This window comes from Buteo buteo, chromosome 2, assembly GCF_964188355.1.
Source record: "Buteo buteo chromosome 2, bButBut1.hap1.1, whole genome shotgun sequence".
Classification (NCBI taxonomy): domain Eukaryota; kingdom Metazoa; phylum Chordata; class Aves; order Accipitriformes; family Accipitridae; genus Buteo; species Buteo buteo.
In genome coordinates, this window is record NC_134172.1 from 10,275,880 (window position 1) to 10,294,566 (window position 18,687).

Below are 18,687 nucleotides of genomic sequence, written 5' to 3' on the forward strand. Positions count from 1 at the left end.
AGAAGCACACAAGATTTTATAGTAAGGATTACATTTATTTTTATTAACTAGTGTTTCACTATGACTACTATGCATTACAGGAAAAATACAAGAGTATTCAAAAAAGCTAACTTAAGTTAGTCTTCCTTTACTACAGAGGAAGCCTGCAGGAAAAGGAGAACAGGGAAAGGAAGCAATGCTCCAAATCGCCACCACAGTGAGCCTTATACATTGCCTCAGCAATTACACCAGCTGAAGCTCTAATGAAGCTCTACCCCAGCATCTACCACTTTCCCATTGCTGTATGCTGCCCTTTCAGCTACGCAGATATAACAGCTTGGAGGGCCTTAACTCACTTCAGTGATTTTTTGTGTAAGTTACAAATAACTTCCAAAAACTGGCATTTAATTCCAATTATTTTGGCGAACTAGTTTACCCAGAACACACACTGTTTTTTCAGCTCTGCTGAAACAAAGTGCAAGACAGATGCAGGAATTTTGTAAGCCAACTTCCCCATTAAAACATTCAGCAACTGTTGTGAATCAGACTCTTGAACAGCCTACATGAGACATTCAGAACCACTTTTTTTTTTCACTTGCCCCCCTCCCTCCATTAAAGTGAACTTAAGAATCTCCACATACAGAGAACCTAAGGAGACTCACCAAGGTCTCAGTGAGAAATACCTTTCATAGGTAGATTTGCTTAGTTTTAAGAATATTTCAAACTATCCTTCCCCACCCTTTCTCCACAGTAACAGCCCTGTAAGTGTTAGCTATAAACGTATAAAGCCTGGAGAAGAGGTGAAACCATGATCATCTAGAAAGAGAGATGTTCTGTCTCCCTCTCAGCAATTTTCTAGAAATTATTCAGGGGGGGCGGCGCTGAAATTGTAAGTGGGATTTGGAGCCTTCCATCATCTTTCTTATTCCCCTTAACATGGATGACTGAACTCTGACTAGGACCAGTTGGTATAAGATTGGAGTTTTTTACTGCATTTGTTTTATATGCAATCATATAACAGACCTCCAGACTGGCCAGATACCAGTTTTGTGATTATGAAGGCAAATTGCTCTGTGTTCCAACTTCTGTCTATACAGAAACATTTTCAATTAAAAAAGGAAGAAGGATAGCTTACTGAATATAGGACAAACTAAGTGTTCCAACATAACTTTCTCTTCATACTACTGACCTCCTGCAGACATTTCATTTAAAAGCTGTGCTTTTCTCTGCAGAATGGAGTCCCTATTTTTCAAATACCTGCTTTAAAAAGTTAAAAGTTTAAATGATTTGGGGTGAGGTGTGAAGTTCCTCAAAACCTGAAAATGCAACGTAGCATTTGTTCAAACTTCAGAACCCAAACCTAACAAATTTACGTGTAAATTTAAACTTAATAATGAAAAAAAAAAAAGAATTCACACTCTTAAATTTCACAATCTTCATTTTCACAATGAAAAAGTTTCCTTTAATCTTTAAAAAAAAAAAGTCATTAATCTTTTAGAATAATCAGGAAAATACTTACACAGAAGTAACAAGCATCCCATCAGTGATATACAGGAATATAAATACGGGAGGTAGAATTCCCAGAGGTCTGTAAAGAAAATATGGAACACAGCCTTAGCTTATTACAAATCCACTACTTATGTCACAAACACAACTGAATTAACTTCTTAAGCATTCAGGATTGAACAATTGTATTTTCAAGAATAAGTTAAGAATTACTCAGTTAATAATCCTGCAGGCAACTAAATTCCCAAGTACTTTAGCTTGAAAAATATCTTCAGCTTTTACTTCCATTCCACTTAAGTCACTTGTTTTTAGCATACATCATGTCCACATGAGCATGGAACTTCTCAGCATGCTAAAAACAGATTTAACAGAAAAAAAATGGTATTGACTAAATTAATACAGCTTCTTCACAACCTGTGCAATACTCACATGGCATTTACTAGAAATACATTTAATTGAGAACATCCATCTCCATAATTAAAATCAAACTAGTGTGGTGTTTTTTTGAATTCCATACCATATAAAGACTCCATACTGGCAGCATCATTGTCTATGAGTGCTGAAGCCACCCATACAATTCCAAGGATAAGCAGTGCAAGAAGAATAAGCATGACAAGGGTTTCCAAAATGCGTGCTCTGATGCCCTGTGGGCAGAAGAGGGGAAAGGGAGGAAAGAACACAGCCAAGAACTTTGAATCAGATATTTTCAAACATAAGAAAAATACAAATAAATAGCAGTTCCTTCTTCCTAAATATATACTCACATTTTATCAGGTAGACAAAAGCATAGCATGTAATGCACATTTAAAAGGCAGTGCATAAAAGAAGGAAGTACTTACGGCTTTATAGTGCCCAGATTGCATTTTTCCCCTTAAAACCGTAGAAAAATGTTTTAAATTGCATATGCCTTACAGTTCTCATTAATCTCATTATTCTGTAAAGTATTTTTTATACCATATGATTTTGCTCGAGCATTTTTAAAAGATGGATTACTTTTCTAATACTTTCAGCAAAGAAAGTGGATTAGCAAATTTTTATCTATGATTCCAATCAAGGGAATGGAAAGCCAATTATGGCAAGTAGCCAAATGGCCCAGCAAGCATTAAACACTGCGCAGGTACAATGCGCCAATTTAGTTAAAATACATTCTTCAACTGCAATTGCTTCCGCACCATTCCTCACAGTCTTCGGAGCCCTCAAGTGTACAGTCGGAGTACTGCTCACTCCTCGGCTGCCCACACACCGCTGCTGCTGCTGCAGCCGCATCCATCCCCTCCCATCTTCGCATGCTCTGCGCTGAATGGAACGTGTGCTTCTCCCTCCCAACACACACAAATCACAGGTCTACAAGGTTATATATCATAGCATTCGCTCTTGAGTCTAAAAGTGTAACAACGCTCTAATAATCGTTAGATTTGCAAATGTAAATATAAAAAATAATACGTAAAATCATATTTACTTTTTTTTTTACTGGTGTCTTTAACACTAATTTTACTAATTTCAAGCAACAGAGCTATTGGGACACTTTCTTCAGGCATCCTTGCCATTAAGTGACTGTCAGATTGCTGCTCACATAACAATTTTATTTTTCTCCATTTGCCAGTATACACCTCCACAAACAAACCCAATCTCTTGCTTCTCACACAGGTTCACTCCAGCTTGGGCATATTCCACTGAAAAGCCTACTTTATAGTTAAAAGCAGAAAGTTTGGTTTACTTTATTGTTTATCTACTTTTATCACCTCTTCCCTCACTGCTTAAGACAAGAGGGTTATCTGTACATGACATTTACCCTGAAAATTATGCTCTCTACATAACCACTGCATCCAACCATGAATGAGAACCTCAGACATCCTAACCATGAGCATTGATCTCTTCTAGCACACCAGTTCCTCTCTGCCATCAGTCCTCTGCAAAAAGCTACGGCAGGCACAAAGGAAAAACAGACAAAAAGAGACCTTCACAAAATTCCCCTTAAGGCTTAAGGGGGCAGATTAAGTCCAACTCCATAAAGGACATCAAACGCCAAATTTCAAATTAAAGGTAGTAGAGGTAGGATATGGATTTACTCCTAGAATGTAGTCTGTGTACAATAAAAGTGGATTTGAGGTTGTTAAAAGCTATCAAAATGTTATTTTTGTAGTGTTCAGAAACAAGCTTTCAGTCTTCCAGAAGTTATTTCAAAGGTGAGCATCTAAGCCAAATACATGTATTTGAAGATTAAATAACCATATGTTTAATAGTCAAGTTTTGAACTTAAGCAATAAGTTACAAGGAAACAAACAGATTAAGGTTTAAGTACCAAGCACTGATACAGAGCCTTCACTTAACAGAAGAAAGTTACAGGACTAGAAGAAGACCCAAAACATTCAAGGATGCATACACAGAGATCTGCTTCAAGCTTTCCAAAAACCTTGCAGACTCCTTTCCTCTCCTAGGCATAGGAAAATATAAAGCTACCTCCTGGGCTTCTGAAAGCCTTAGCCACAGAAAGTGGATTCCTTACTCCCCCACTATGAGACACATGCACAAATCTCAGCCTCTCTGACTTCAAGTTTCACAGCAACAGATTCTTCTGGACATACCTGGACAAATTTTACATGGCAACCCAAACACCAAATACTCCTCCCTTGGATAGAGTAGCACAATTATCAATACAGATAAACAAGAAATACACTGTGATTGAGATAGTCAACTGTAAATAATGTTTTTTCATATTTACTACAAGTGTTCCCTGAAGACAGGTAAGATTAGGATAATACATGTAACACTCTCAAAAAAAGATAGATGACCACAGCAAGTACTCGGAGGTAACCACTGCTTTTAGCCAAAAGTACCGTTGGCACAAACTCTAGAAAAAGCCAGTGAGCTGCCTAATGAACCTTCCCCATTTTTTGGTTTCCATGCTAGTTTGAATAATCTTTGATTGTCAGAAAATTGGATCAATCTCCTTCTGTTCTCACTAGTGACACCTGTCTCCGCACCTATGTGATATATCAACAATACTGCAGTCTCATGTATGTATTGAAAAGCATAGGCACTAATGAATACCTGGTAACAGTCCAGGATTTAGGGGGGAAAAAAAAGATTAAGATTAAGATGCTTAAAGCATATAGGTAAATACTTAATCTCAATTAGGCACTCATAAGACTGTGCCCCATTAAAACATTAATGTTCCAGACACATTAGTTCATATTTACACACATTAATGAACCTGTCAAATAGCTGCGATTTGCAAGAAATGAAAAGTACAGAACTTCCTCCCATGTGCGCACACAGAGGGAAAACTTCTGGAGAACCACAGAATGGCTGAGGTTGGCAGGGACTTCTGGAGGTCATCTGGTCCAACCCCCTCCTCAAGCAGGACTGTCCAGGCAGCTTTTGAGCATCTCCAAGGATGGAGATTCCACAACCTGCCTGGGCAACGTGTGCCAGTGCTCAAGGGACCCCCACAGTAAGAAAAAGAAGTGAGACATGAGCCTTAGACACCCTTACCACTTCTTATCTTTGCTGAAGGTAGTTTTGTTTGTTCAGGTGAAAAATAAGCTTGAACATTATCACTATAACACCACTAATTTTAGAGCTGTGCAAAAATCTATACTCCTGACTTTGAGAACAGAGAGAAAAGACAGGTAAATACAAGCAACATTTAGTTTTGAGTGAAAGCAAAACTATGCAAATAAACCTTGAAATTCAATGCTGAATATTTTTTTTTCTGAGCAAAAACATCTTCACTGACATTTTGGTTTTGGCTTAATATTTGAGTCATTTCACTTCTCTCCCACAGCCCCATTATATTACTCAGATTTTTAGATGAACCAAATGTCACAGCATACCTTCATGGCACAGAAGATATTGCCACTTCCATTTCACATAATACTTGTTGCACTTTTTTTAATCCATTTGCTCCTCACAATTTTTTGTGTGAAAGGGAGCATCAGAGTCTGCCATCTTCAAAAATAGCAACAATCCCATTAAAACTGGAGATTTCCAATCAGCTTGTAAGAGTACATTTATTGTTCATGTTCAGTCTACACCATCATATCTGTCTTGAATACAGAGTTAACAAATGAGCACAATATGAAAAAACATGTCATGTAGGTATGTAGGACTACTTCAAATTAGCATTCTAACAAAGCAAGGAAAAACAGTCGTACAGCACTAAATGTCAAGTTAACTGTGTGCGTGCACATGCATATGTATGTCCATGTACAAGTGCAGGTAAGGGAAGAAGGGGGGAATAGTCACCTTTTAAATCAGAGTTTTCCAATTGAAGTGTTTAACTAGGAGAAATTGCCTCATGAGCTCCTATGATCACTGCTTAACAGTCTCACAGAAATTAAACCGACTATAAGAGGAATGGGAAAATACTTTGTATTTTTAGCTTGCTTTATTGTATTTGAGAAGGAAAAATAAGTTGTCCAAGTCTTCATCTAGTCTTCTTTTCCTACTGGTTCTGACAGGTAAGAACAAGGAAAGTAAGCACTATACCACCAACCAGGTCACATCAGGTTTTTCAGAAAGTTGTTCTGGATCTCAACTTTCAAACCTGCATTTGTGTCCTGGTTTCAGCTGGGATAGGGTTAGTTTTCTTCTTAGTAGCTGGTATAGTGTTTTGGATATAGTATGAGAATAATGTTGATAACACACTGATGTTGTAGTTGTTGCTAAGTAGCACTTATCCTGAGTCAAGGATTTTTCAGTTTCCCATATTCTGCCGGCAAGCAGGTGCACGAGAAGCTGGAAGGGAACATGGCCAGGACAGCTGACCCCGACTAGCCAAAGGGATATTCCATACCGGATAATGTCAGGCTCAGTAGATAAACTGGGGGGGAGTGGGCCAGGAAGGGTGGATCACTGCTCGGGCATCAGTCAGCAGGTGGTGAGTAACTGCATTGTGCATCACTGGCCTTTTCTTGGGCTTGGTTTTTTTTTTATTATTATTATATTCCTTTTCATTACTATTATTATATTTTTATTGTTAGTATTATATTTTATTTTACTTTAGTTATTAAATTGTTCTTACCTCAATCCATGAGTTCTACTCCTCCCCCCCCGATTACTCCTCCCCATCCCACTCGGGGGGGAGTGGAGCAAGCAGCTGCATGGTGCCTAGCTGCCAGCTGGGCTTAAACCACAACAATTTGATAACACAACTACTACTTCATGCTTAAGGTGTCCTTCATTACAAACATAAAGCATATACCTCAACTAACTCACTGTCTTATGAATTATTTTAATGCAATTCTACTTGCAGTTTAACCTGTTTTAAAGGAAGAGGGATTTATTTATTTCCAAACCAAGCTTGGATTGCACAGTAAAGCACCAGAAGGATATCTCCAGGATATTGACACAGTTAAGGAAAAAAGACTGGTTTGCATCTATCCTGTGTTCTAGTATTTACAGAAGAATTCAAATGTAAGATGCAGACTGAAACAAATTATAAATGCCTATACAGCTTATTAAGTGGGGGTATAAGGAGAACAACCTTGACACCACTATCAATTAAAATATCAAGCTCAGATTTCAGTACACTATTAACTACACAGCCCTAAATAACAGTCCCATGCTGTAGAGCTACAAGATGAACACAACCATAGCCTTTAGAAATAATTAAAAGCGTTCCCCTCCACCTCAGGCTAAATTGTGTTGTTTTATAAATACAGTAATAAGAAAATTCTAAATGAGAAGACTGAGCTCAGGCAATATACTTGCCTTATTTTCAGCAAGACAAGCTGACCCCTGCAGTACTTCTATTACCATGTCAATTTTAAGGAGGTCATATCCCTTACTTTCTCTTGGCCAACTGGTGAAGTTGCAGAGGTAAAAAAAAAAACAAAAAAAACCACAACAACAACAAAAAAAAAAAACACACACACAAACCACAACAAGATTTTAAAAAGCTTTTTCACAGTGCTACAAATACCAGGTATCAAAAAGGGAAAAAAAAAATCACAAACTACACAAAATGTAATTGAGCTTGAAGTTATAAAATTAAATGGTGAATGGAAATAGATGTTAAGGTGGTAGGTTTTCATACTTTCACTGCTATATACTAAGAACATTGGCAGTCACTTCAGCTTACATTTGTGTGCACGAGGAGAGAGAAGTGGGAAAGAAATAAGGGAAGTAGGAGGACCTAGAAAAAAATATATTCCTTTTAAAAAAACTTGTCTAGAATAAAGCCTGGGATTAGAAAAATTATTTGCCAGTCAGGAAGAATAGAAAAATCTGAATCTGTAACCAGGACATAGTCCTCAAAGGAAATGGATGAAGCAATGTAGACCATAGTTACTTCTTCAGACGCTCCCTGAAGATCTCAAAACACAAGCAAGACATGAACAGATTTTTTTTATTATAGAGAAGGGGCTCCGAAAGCATCCTCACTTTTGCAGGTGTTGATGTTGCTCCTACTACCCAGGGATATGCAGAAAAGAGAGAAGGCTATAAAACACTAAGAAGGAGAAAGAGATGAACTGGAAATGAAACAGAAAGAGCAAAAAGGTGGGACAGCAATAACGTGAGCTAAAAGAAAGGTAAATCTTGAGAAGAAGGACCTGATCTCTGATCTTCAGTTTGTACACAAATTTCTCTGTAGGTCCGAAAATGGGAGGAATGTTGTTCCCAGGATGGACTCAGTTAGGGCCACCCTTTGGGAAGCATGAACCACAATTTGAAGGAAGGTGGCACTTCTCTTGCTGGACAGTGATTTTAGTTTTAGTAGCCCAATTTTAAAGTCTTCTTCCATGAAGGCATCTAGAACAAATCATCAACTGTCATTGCTTCCAGCACTACAAGCACATAATATGACCTCTGGTAACTACTAAACAGGAAAACAAAAACACATCCAACAGCTTGCAATGCCTTGAAGTGAGTTTCAGATTATCCATAAGGCAAAATGGACTTCTGAAAGTGAATTACCTGCATGGTTCCCTATTGTCAGGGAAGCAGAAGCTTGGCATCCTACAGACCAACTTGACACATAAAAGGAGTCTCTTGTGGCAGATGAAAAAAAAAAGTATGGTCAACAAAAACTTTTGGAAGCTAATTACTATAATTTGCTAGAAATTACAATTAACCTGTTTATCAAGAATATCGGGGAAAAAAGAGTGGCAGATTATACTCTCTAACCACCCCCCTTCCCCATTTTAAAAAACAAAACAAAAAAACTAAAAACTTCCAAGTTTCACAGTTTAGACTCAACAGCTCACCTACATTTTTACTCACAGTACATTTTCAAAATCCACCTAGTTCTTTAACATGAGCACTTAAGCAAGTAAAATATTTTTTTGAAGGAAAGATGTTTAACACACCAATCCCAGCAGCCTGGAACTTGCCAGAAGTCTAGTAATAACTGTCATCTTCTCTGTACACTAATAAGGCGGGGGGGGGACAACAAAAATAGAAGAGGAACAAAAAGAGCATTTGAAGCTCTCAAGGCATGCTTACAAATAAAAGCTGTCCTACAAACACATTCTATGGATCTTGTGGTTTGTACAGCCTTGTAGAAGTCTGAGAGTCAGATACCTCTTTCTGTAAAATTCAACTGCTGAGACATTCAGAAGTTTTTATATTGTTTAATCCTGAGCTACTTATGTTGCCTGGAGCATCAAGCCTAAGGGTTCATGTTTCCAGAAAAGCCTAATTTTAGCAAGAAAGGTTTTCATTATTCTAAAAGTGTTCTGACAAACTTTTAGTTGCTACTCTGGAAGATATCATCAAAATCTTAACATGTTTCTTTCCTATTATGATTAAGACAGATAAGTCATCCTGGATGATAAATATCCAAAATGTATTACAAACCAGCACATGGCCAAAAAAATGTAATTCTTAGCTGAAAAGCCCAGTGAAGTACAAATGGCAACAGTCCCGAAGGGATGACGGATGTCATACAAGAAAGTCAAAAAGTATAATTACTACGGAAACCATTTCTCCTCCCCAGTACATTTGTGTTAAGCAGGATGACTATTACGCCAATTGCAAGACATTAAGACTTTTCCCACTATGTGTGTTCACACGTAACACCTAGAGGCTGGTTGCTACTTTCTAAGAAAACATATGTTTGGCAATACATTTCTTACAGCTTTTCAGTAAGGAAAAGGGAGATTTCCTGATAGCGGAGACAGTAAGAGGTGTTGGGGTTTTTTCCCCATTTGAAATTCTATAACCATTGTGAATTATACAGATGTAACAATACAAAATGCTTTGTTGTTAAGCTAGCATAGATAACAAGTGGAGACCTTACTCTGCACACTGGTTGTCCACAAGGTTTCGGGTATCTTGCGTAACTAGCACTTAGCACACGGATCTTTCCTAACTCCAGTGACTCACAAGGACAGTGCATAGGCAAGAAACCTGCTGACTGCTCCTCTCTCCATTAAGAGTCACCTGCAAAATCTGGAAAGGCTTTTGCCATTCTTGCAAAGCTGCCATTCTTGCAAAGCTAGGGTAAAACATGCACCTTTTATCCATGAAACACACCGTGGGAGATACGGTTATCTTCCAAGCAGTGACACACCCGTGGCAGAAACTCAAAAGTTGTTACTTTTTGGGAAAGAATGATTACATAAATGAAAGCAATTGAGCCATTTTTTGCCAATTTTTGTTCTACCAGTTGTGATTAGGAACACAAGTATTTTTTTCCAGCAATTCAGGCATAATTTTTAATGCTTTCTAATGCTATAAGGATTTCAACATATATATACAGATAGTATTTACCAAGAGTTCTTGTGTTTTAACACAGATGGAGTAGGAAAACTTGCAACGTGTTTTTTTCCCCTTTCCATAAGAAGCAAAACTGATGGTAAAACCAAAGAACTACAGCCCCATCCTTACTTCAAGAAAAAGCATTTCTTTGCTGGAACATTACCTGGCTATAGTGATTTTGATGAACACATTATTAGTGCCTATAAGATGGACATTTTGGGAACTATAGCACCAATGTACAACATGGTATGGCTTTTGTTGATTCTAATTAATTCTACATTTTAATTTGGTTGCAAATTGTGCAGAAAAAAGAATAAATCAAAAACTATTATCAATGAAGTAAAAATTACAGCATGTTACACACAAAACCAGAGAGTCCTAACAAAGTTTCTATGGTGCTGAGTATTTGAACACGGTTCTGCTTGGACATCTTGACCTCTTGCAAGGTAGGTAAACATTACTTTTTACACCATGCCCTGACCCATGGGGAAAGCCTGGGAAACATTTCTGCAATCATGGCACATTTAAAGTACACATGAAGCCCATTGTTTTCATGTGACAAAAAGGAGTCTTAGTAACCTTAAGATTTGTTCAGTGAGAGGCTGACTGCAACAAACATGCACGCTAACATCTGCAGAAAATAAATGTAGGCACCAAAAAAGAACGAGAACTACAGCAGGTATGAGGTTGGGAATGTTATATATTAACATCAATTACATTTTTAGCATGCGATATCCCCTCTTCCTCAATTTGTGAGCACCAGTTAAGAGATCAGCTTTAAGCATTCTAACCATTTCTATGGTTAGAAACCACACTTTGAGCAATCTTTCTTCTGACCTATTAAAGGTAGTGCAGAAACAATTTTTTTAATAAGTAAAAGGAGACCCATTTTCCATCAGGTAAAATGGAAACATGTACTACATTTAGCACACTGATATTTAGTCAAAGGGTCATCACCTTATGAGGCTACCACAACTTACTGTGTCAAAAAACAGAAGCTGTAGTTTTAGGAAAACTCAGTTCATTTAAAAAATGTAGAAGCCAATGACTCAGAACCCTCACAGAGTGAGCTAAAAAAATTTAATAAAGAAATAATATATACAGGCATCAGATTCAAGCAATCAGAAGAAAAGTTTCCTTGCCCATGCAAGAACCAAAGACTTCAGACTGTAATCAGTGCTGACTGTGTCTTCTCTCACACCACCTCTTCCCTCACAGAATCTTTCCAGCCTGTGGGGATTTTAAGATTAAAATGAACACTTTTCATCACAACATTAATGAATGTATTTTAAAGTTTATATTTATTTTCCACGCAATATCAATCTTAAAAATTCATAGTCACAAAATGTTCCCAGCAACTTTCAGCTGATTTTTGTGTTAGTACCTTTCTCCAAATGATTTCATGCTGGTTACCATTCAGTCAATGGAGCAAGAGGAGGCAGCTGAAATCATTTAACTGTATAGAATTTAATAGTTATACAGTATAAGTAACAAAATCCAGAAATTTCAGAGAGAAACTAGGAACTGAAGAGAGAAAAACAAAATGAAAGTTAAAGGAACTTGGATGGAAAAAAAACATGATGAATTCTTTGGGTATTGGCTAAAGATGTGTATCGATTTCCTAAAATGAGGAAAAGCTAGACAGAGTATCAGAGAAAATGCAAACACCTACTAGCTAGAATAAAATAATTACAGCCTACAGCTTTCAGATGTATGTGACTACCCTGCTACAGCCTGCCTTTCCCTCCTTTGCAGAAAGAAACTATTGAAAAAAAAAACAACAAAAAACCCCAACCAAACCCAAACAACAAAAAAAACCCTCACACACCAAAAACCCAGGCTTATGTCTAATCTCTTACTAGAAAGGACAAATGCAGATCTATTGACACTATAGCAAAAGCATACAACCCAAACCTTTTGGGGGGGAAAGTAATAAGAAATGAAAGGATACTCATAGTAAATTGATGACTGTCCCAATACTACCCCTTTCCTCCATAAGTTTCCTCTGTTGTTCCATTCACTAGGCCAGCCCTCACTAATTAGCTCTTAGATGCTCCACTCCCTCCACCTACCAAGTTTCCCAGACTTTCCAAAGCCACCTGCAACAACAACATGGGAGCTGTGGGATTTCTGACACTACGAGTCTCCATCTAATCATCTACTTTTGGATCAGAAAGAAACTTTCCTGCTAGACTGGAGTGATAGGAAGATACATAGATATTTTCCAACTTCTTTTTAGCTTGGCAGAGGATTAAGATATGTAATGCAAAAGTATAAAGAAATAGTTGGAATTTGTGATTGTGTTTCTGGCAGAAAGAAACAACGAAGATAGTTCCCAAAAGCAAATGACACGTAGAAGCACACAGGTCACTACTGAAGTTCTAAAATAAAGAGAAACCTGAAGTTTTTTCTGTATCAAGGTCTATTACTAACCCCCTGCAAGGGTGAATAAGATCAAGAAGAAAGCACACTTCTAGGAACTGGCCAAAGCACCAGACTGCTGGAAGTTCCTTTTAATAAGCTGGGATATCCTTCAAAAAGCTACACCAAAAAAGTAAAAAAAAAAAATTATAAAAAAAAGAAAGAAGGAAAATGGCCAGGGATAGGAGACAAACTCACTGGTGCTCCTTCCTCCCCCTCATTGTAAATAAAGTTGTTGACTGCCTTATAAAACCTAACTACAGATGCATTAGCTCCTGCCTTACATTGTCCATTTAGAGTAAGTAATTCTTAATATAGAGCAATCCTTCATGTGGAGTATTTCTAGTAATACTAAATAAGTAATATAGACTAAAGGTCTAAATATCACATTGCTAGTTATCAGTATTAACAAAAAAAACCCATTGTTTTTAGAGAGGGAATCAGAAGTGGTATTTGCCTAGTAAAGCCTCATTTAATAAAAGGAAGCCTATTAGAAAATTGTTTCATGCCTTTTTATGATTAAGATATTTATATTAAAACTTGCCACTATCAATATAAAATTATCTGGCAATTTTCCTCTCTGTGAATTGAAAGGACATTTCTATTAAATCTGTAAAGTCTTTTTTAAATTTTTATATAAAGCAACAAAAGTCCACAAAGAGACTTAAAATAGATACAATGTATTTGCTTGTCCTGAAAGGTCACTAATTTGATGTCAATGAAGACTCAAATGAAAACACACACTAATGCGAAAGTATTCAAATATTAATAAAATATTCCTCATGCATAAACCAGCCATTTTTATAAAATAAATCACCATGCTCAAATAAAAACAGCAGCAGATTAATGTTTCTTACCATTTAATAAAAGAAAACCAAATACTGAGATGGAGAGGTGTTCACATTGCCTTCTTGAAGTCTCTAACTCAGACATGACAAATTCTTAGAGGCATCTGCATTTTTCCATTGACTAAAAGAGGGGGCTTCTAGATCCCCTGAATCACAGCCATTGTGGGGATCCTGCATGTATGAATACTCATTTCCTTCCCAAAGGATGGCAAAATTTTCTAGTTTAAATGAAATAGTTATATGAATTTTATTACAAACTGACAATAAAAAAAAACCAAATAAATACATCTCAGGGTTTTTAGATATACAGCTATCATCTACCACAAACAGAAGGGTCTATAGAGGGCATTAAGAATGTTCCATCCAAACAAAATTTGAAAAGTACTCATTTCTGCCTAAAAAAAAAGGGGTTTAGGGGGGAAAAAAAAAAAGTATTTTAGAACCCAGTGCTTCAGTTTACATCAATGATAAATGAAGAGATTCAAGCTTAGTATTGGTAGCTGTACCATCTGTACACTTTACAAGAAGTAGAAGTATTTAGCATGTCTATTTTTACTCATGCAGAACTCCGTAAGTTATCCTAAAAACAAATAAAAACGGTAACATAAAATAAACCACTCAATTTATTCACTAAGAGAGCAGCAGAGAAAAATATTCACATCTTATTCCATTTGAGGCTTCCAGCTACATATTAAAGCTTTTAGCAAAGAACTATGGAAATTCCACAAAACATAAGCACGCTAAATACAGCAGAAATGTATAATTTCATGAACGTAGGAGTGGGGAAAGCACAAAAGTTCAGCAATGTGTTTTGCTCCAGGCTCAGATGAGGTGGAATAACTAATGCTCCAGTGCTAGCTTCTAAAACAAATTAGTTTTACAGATGACCACCTACTCATAATGCATCAGTCATCTAATACAGTTTCTCACAGTATGCTAGAGAAGTAATGGTCAGAAAACCACAGTTTGAAATAACACTATGCCTGTTTGGGATTTTCTTTGCACAGTATTTTTACCCCAATATTACTAACAATCCTTGTTTCATCTTGTTACTCTAATTCCCATAGCTCAAAGACATGAAAATATTGCAAGAACACAGACTAACCTGACACATTTTGCTTTTCTATCTATGTTAAAGAATTGGTCAAAAAAGTAATTATAATATCAATCCCATAAACTACTGCAGAAAAGCTCAATCATTGCTCAGCTAATGAAGTCGCAGTGAGGCAGGTAGTGCAGAAAAGCTATGCCAAATAAACTATACCATTAGCTTATCTCCTGTTAACCTATTTTTTTTGTAACTTACACTGAGGCCTCTTTAAAAGAAGTACATTCTAATTTATGGAAGCAACCAACTGACATTTAACTACTTCAATGAAACGGAGCACAGATCACATCTCATCACATCTTGATCCAATGTGTGCAACAACCAACATCCACTTAGTTACCCCTCAGCTGTCCCCAGATACAAAACTGTTACATATATTCAACAAACCATAGATCTCCTTATGGTAAAATAAAAAGGACAGATTTTGCATATAAAGTCCCCAACTGACTTAAGACATCTTACAAAACCTTACAAAATGTTTTATATATCTACAAAAACAAATTAACATTAAGCCATTATTCCTCAACAGTCACAAGTTTCTCTCTCCTAGCCACTGATTCTTCAATTTCTTTTTATCTTGCTCTCATTGAAACATGACGTGGCCCTAAGTTGAAGAATGCATGCATGTTATTTACCTGTCCTGCACAGCCTTTGATCCTAAATGTCTAAATACAGACAGCAAAAAAAAGAAAAAAGCACACTGAAATCTAGGCTTTGTAATACAAAAATTAATACAAGCAACATTTCCAACCTCTTCTTGACCTACCTGTAGTAATTTTCATGTTCTTACTGTCTTTAACTTCACTTTCTCTTACAGTCATTTTGAAAGGACAGAAACACAGACATCCCTGCAATACTTTTACAGACAAAGGTATTTTCATCTCATACTAATCTACAGTCTAGTTACATATTCAAGTCACAGGTCCTCAAAAGCAGGCCATACACTCACATAACTCTTTTCAGACTAATTTGCTGAAATATACCGGTAAAATAACATTTTTTTTCCCCTCTGCAGAACTGCAAATAAAGGACCTGGTAGTGTAAAGCTATAATTTTAACATGTTTTCAGAGTTTAGTGTATACACTTGTCAACGTGACATGCTAACAAGTATGCTAAATGTTGTCATCTTCCATTTCCTGCCATTTTATAAGCTCTTCTCAAATTAATAGTAGATGTGCCTGTCCTCTACACTACAAATTACAAGCACACTGTACATTTAGCTGTGTACACACCATTTCTGAGACTTCAGTGGAAGCACGTGAAGTTACAATATGCACCATTCTTAATGCAAGATTTACCGTTAAATATAGTCCTTAACTATCCACCCTACATCTTACAGATTATGTTATGGGTTTGTATAACTGTCAGTTAAGCATGCTTTTATTTTAACAGGGAGGTGGAAAAACCCTGGTCAAGCTGCTTGCCAAATCAGAATCCCAGAATAATCAAGATCTGTTTCTAAACAACAACAAAAGTCTAATAAATTTTAAGTAGTGTCATTTTAAATTACTCCAGTTTAAAGAATTGGACTTCATATCTGAACTTAAGATGTTAGCTTATGTCAAAAATACAAAACCAAACAGCTGCCTTTGATGTGACTGATTAAACAACTTTTGTCTCTGGTATTACTAATGGAATGAGTAAATGGGTTGTAATATAATGTAGAATAATCCAGTTACATACTAGTAAACATTTCATGGAGATCAGAGCACTAAAGTCTCAGTTCATGCTGAATGATTTTATAGACAAATAAATATGAGCTTAAATGCCAAATAAACATACACTGTTAAGAGGGTACCTCAAGACTATTTGGTGAGCCATTACACACAGTGGCCCGTGGGTATTACAGTCAGAGGTACACGCAAGCATAAAACACGAAGTCAAATGCTGTTTCCAAACAAGGTTCAAGGCTCTTGCACTCTCTAAATCACTTTCCCAGAAAAATAAAGACAAATTTAGAAAATTGACTGGTTTTAATTAGAGATAATCTCATATTGAAAAGGATTTCCAAGCCGCTTCCCCTAGTATTTTTTATTATAGGAACAATTGCTTTGCACACAATACTGCTTGAGATTAGAAAAAAGTTTATAAAAGTAAACACTTCAAAACTAACTTCGAACATACTTCCTAGATTAGCTTCATCACATACTGAAAATATATTTTATAGTGCTCTACACCTATATTTGTACCAGAGTTTTAATGGTACCCACAGCAAAACTGGGGAGTACTAGTTTCTGTATTTTTGCATGTAGAAAAACTGAATTTCCATACCCACCAAGAAAGGAAAAAGCAGCAGGTTTACTTTTCACTTATGTTTATTACTACATTTAGTTACCTAGAGTTCACAAATACAGCACACTGCAAGATAACACATTAGAAACTTAAGCTTAGTTCAGTTTTATTATACAGTAACAAGACTAGGAAAAGTTATTGCTGTTGATAAATAAAGAGTGTATCAAATCAACTCAAATATTGAGGAGATGGAAGACACACTGTAGCTGCTCAGCAAGTTAACAATAGCTTATCTTTACAGCAAAAAAAAGCAGTTTCAAAAAATGCTAGTAAACTGCATTTTTGCAAAGCTTCAACGTTTCACTCCCTCCCCAAATCAGTAATTTTATTTAGAAAACATTTTAAAAAGCCATGCTCCAATGAAAGAGGGGAAGGGAAGAAATCTGCCCTAAACAGCAGAAACCACTGTATTTCACTATTTGGAAGGGAACCTACACACCACATTTTACTTGCATGGGCTAAGCTGCAGCTGCTAACACAAGCAGGACTTTGCAGTCACACCAGCCAAATGAAATCTTTATACAGTAGCAAGCGCTATGCAATAAACTGTTCTGAACACTGGCCCATCTCACCTGCCTTAAGTGTATGAATAAACTGCTACATTTTTAAGTGGTGTTTTTATTAAAAAAAACTCAATGAGAATTTGGGAAGAGATATCAAGGAAAGGCAAGCAGATGGAGAGACTAGCTGACACATAACAATAGCTGGTGAAATATTACTCTTATTTTCTGTAATAAACACCAAGATCAAAACATTATGCAAGTTAAATTTCCTTGAAAGGTTCCCAGCAGGAGTTTTCCTTTTTGTTTGTGCAGTACGCGATTTCCTCTCACCCACAAAAAACATACCAAGAATGTGCATGTGCCACTAACACTAAGCAGCACTTCCTTAATCACTCATTTCCAACAATTTATGGATGATCAGTGGCAAAAACGAGCAAAAATAATGAAAGCGTGCAATGAAAGCTCATTGAGACAAACCGGCTTGGACTTCCTACTCATTTCTGTGTCTCTTTAAGATGGGGGTCTGATACAAATTAGCCACTGGGAAAAAAGTCATCTGGTCATAAAATACAGTACAGGGTCACTTTTATGTAAGTTTGCCAAAAGGGACATAAACCAGGACAATTTCAAACTGTGACACAGGATAGAAGTATATTAAAAAAATCTTTGTTCCTCCTCCATTGTGCTGTCATGTTGCTCAGCTTTATAGACATTCTGAGCACCAGCTCTGGCCTCTTCGCTTCCACCTGGTCTACCTAATTAATTAAGCAAGGAAGTTACCTCAAATTTTTGTACTATTTGTTTTTATTATCATGCACTTCTTTTGATGTTCCAGGAGTTAACCTCTTAATCCACAGACTCTGTGTGTTGTGTTCCGAACATTTTGGGATGTCTGGATAATTTGGATAATTGGTCAGGATGTTGCTGTCGCTCATGTTAAACTTTATGCCATGACTTCAAGTTCAAAGATCAGTATTAAGGCAAAATACTTCATAAAGCCTTTTTAAAACTCTACTCGTGATTATGCAATACCTAGTTATTCCAGTTTCTCACGGCGGTAAATTGCACTATTTGTATTTTCTTACAAGGAAATTACTCCTAAACATCTCTATCTTTGTCAACTTCAAACAAATACAAATTTCAGTTGAAGTTACATCAAGAGAAAGCATATTTTAAAGGTCAAGAAAAGGTATAGCAATTATCTCCTCAAAAATGCTTGCCTCCTTGACACAGCAGCACACATGTAATTTTCTGTGCAGTCTGTTATCACACATGGAAACATCAGCACTGTGAACTACAGATGCACAACTGCAAATACCACAA

At 36.6% G+C, this 18,687-nt stretch overlaps 1 protein-coding gene across 3 annotated transcripts in view; it reads right to left on the bottom strand.

Moving 5' to 3' along the window:
- The window catches only part of LMBR1 (limb development membrane protein 1), a 78,145-nt gene that overhangs the window by 28,245 nt on the left and 31,213 nt on the right, over positions 1 to 18,687 (bottom strand). For all 3 annotated transcript variants that reach the window (XM_075045405.1, XM_075045394.1, XM_075045413.1), the window contains 2 exons: positions 2,003 to 2,129; positions 1,499 to 1,567 (listed from right to left, as the gene is read on the bottom strand). In XM_075045405.1, the coding sequence (XP_074901506.1) occupies positions 1,499 to 1,567; positions 2,003 to 2,129 (196 nt within the window). The remainder of the gene's footprint in view (positions 1 to 1,498; positions 1,568 to 2,002; positions 2,130 to 18,687) is intronic.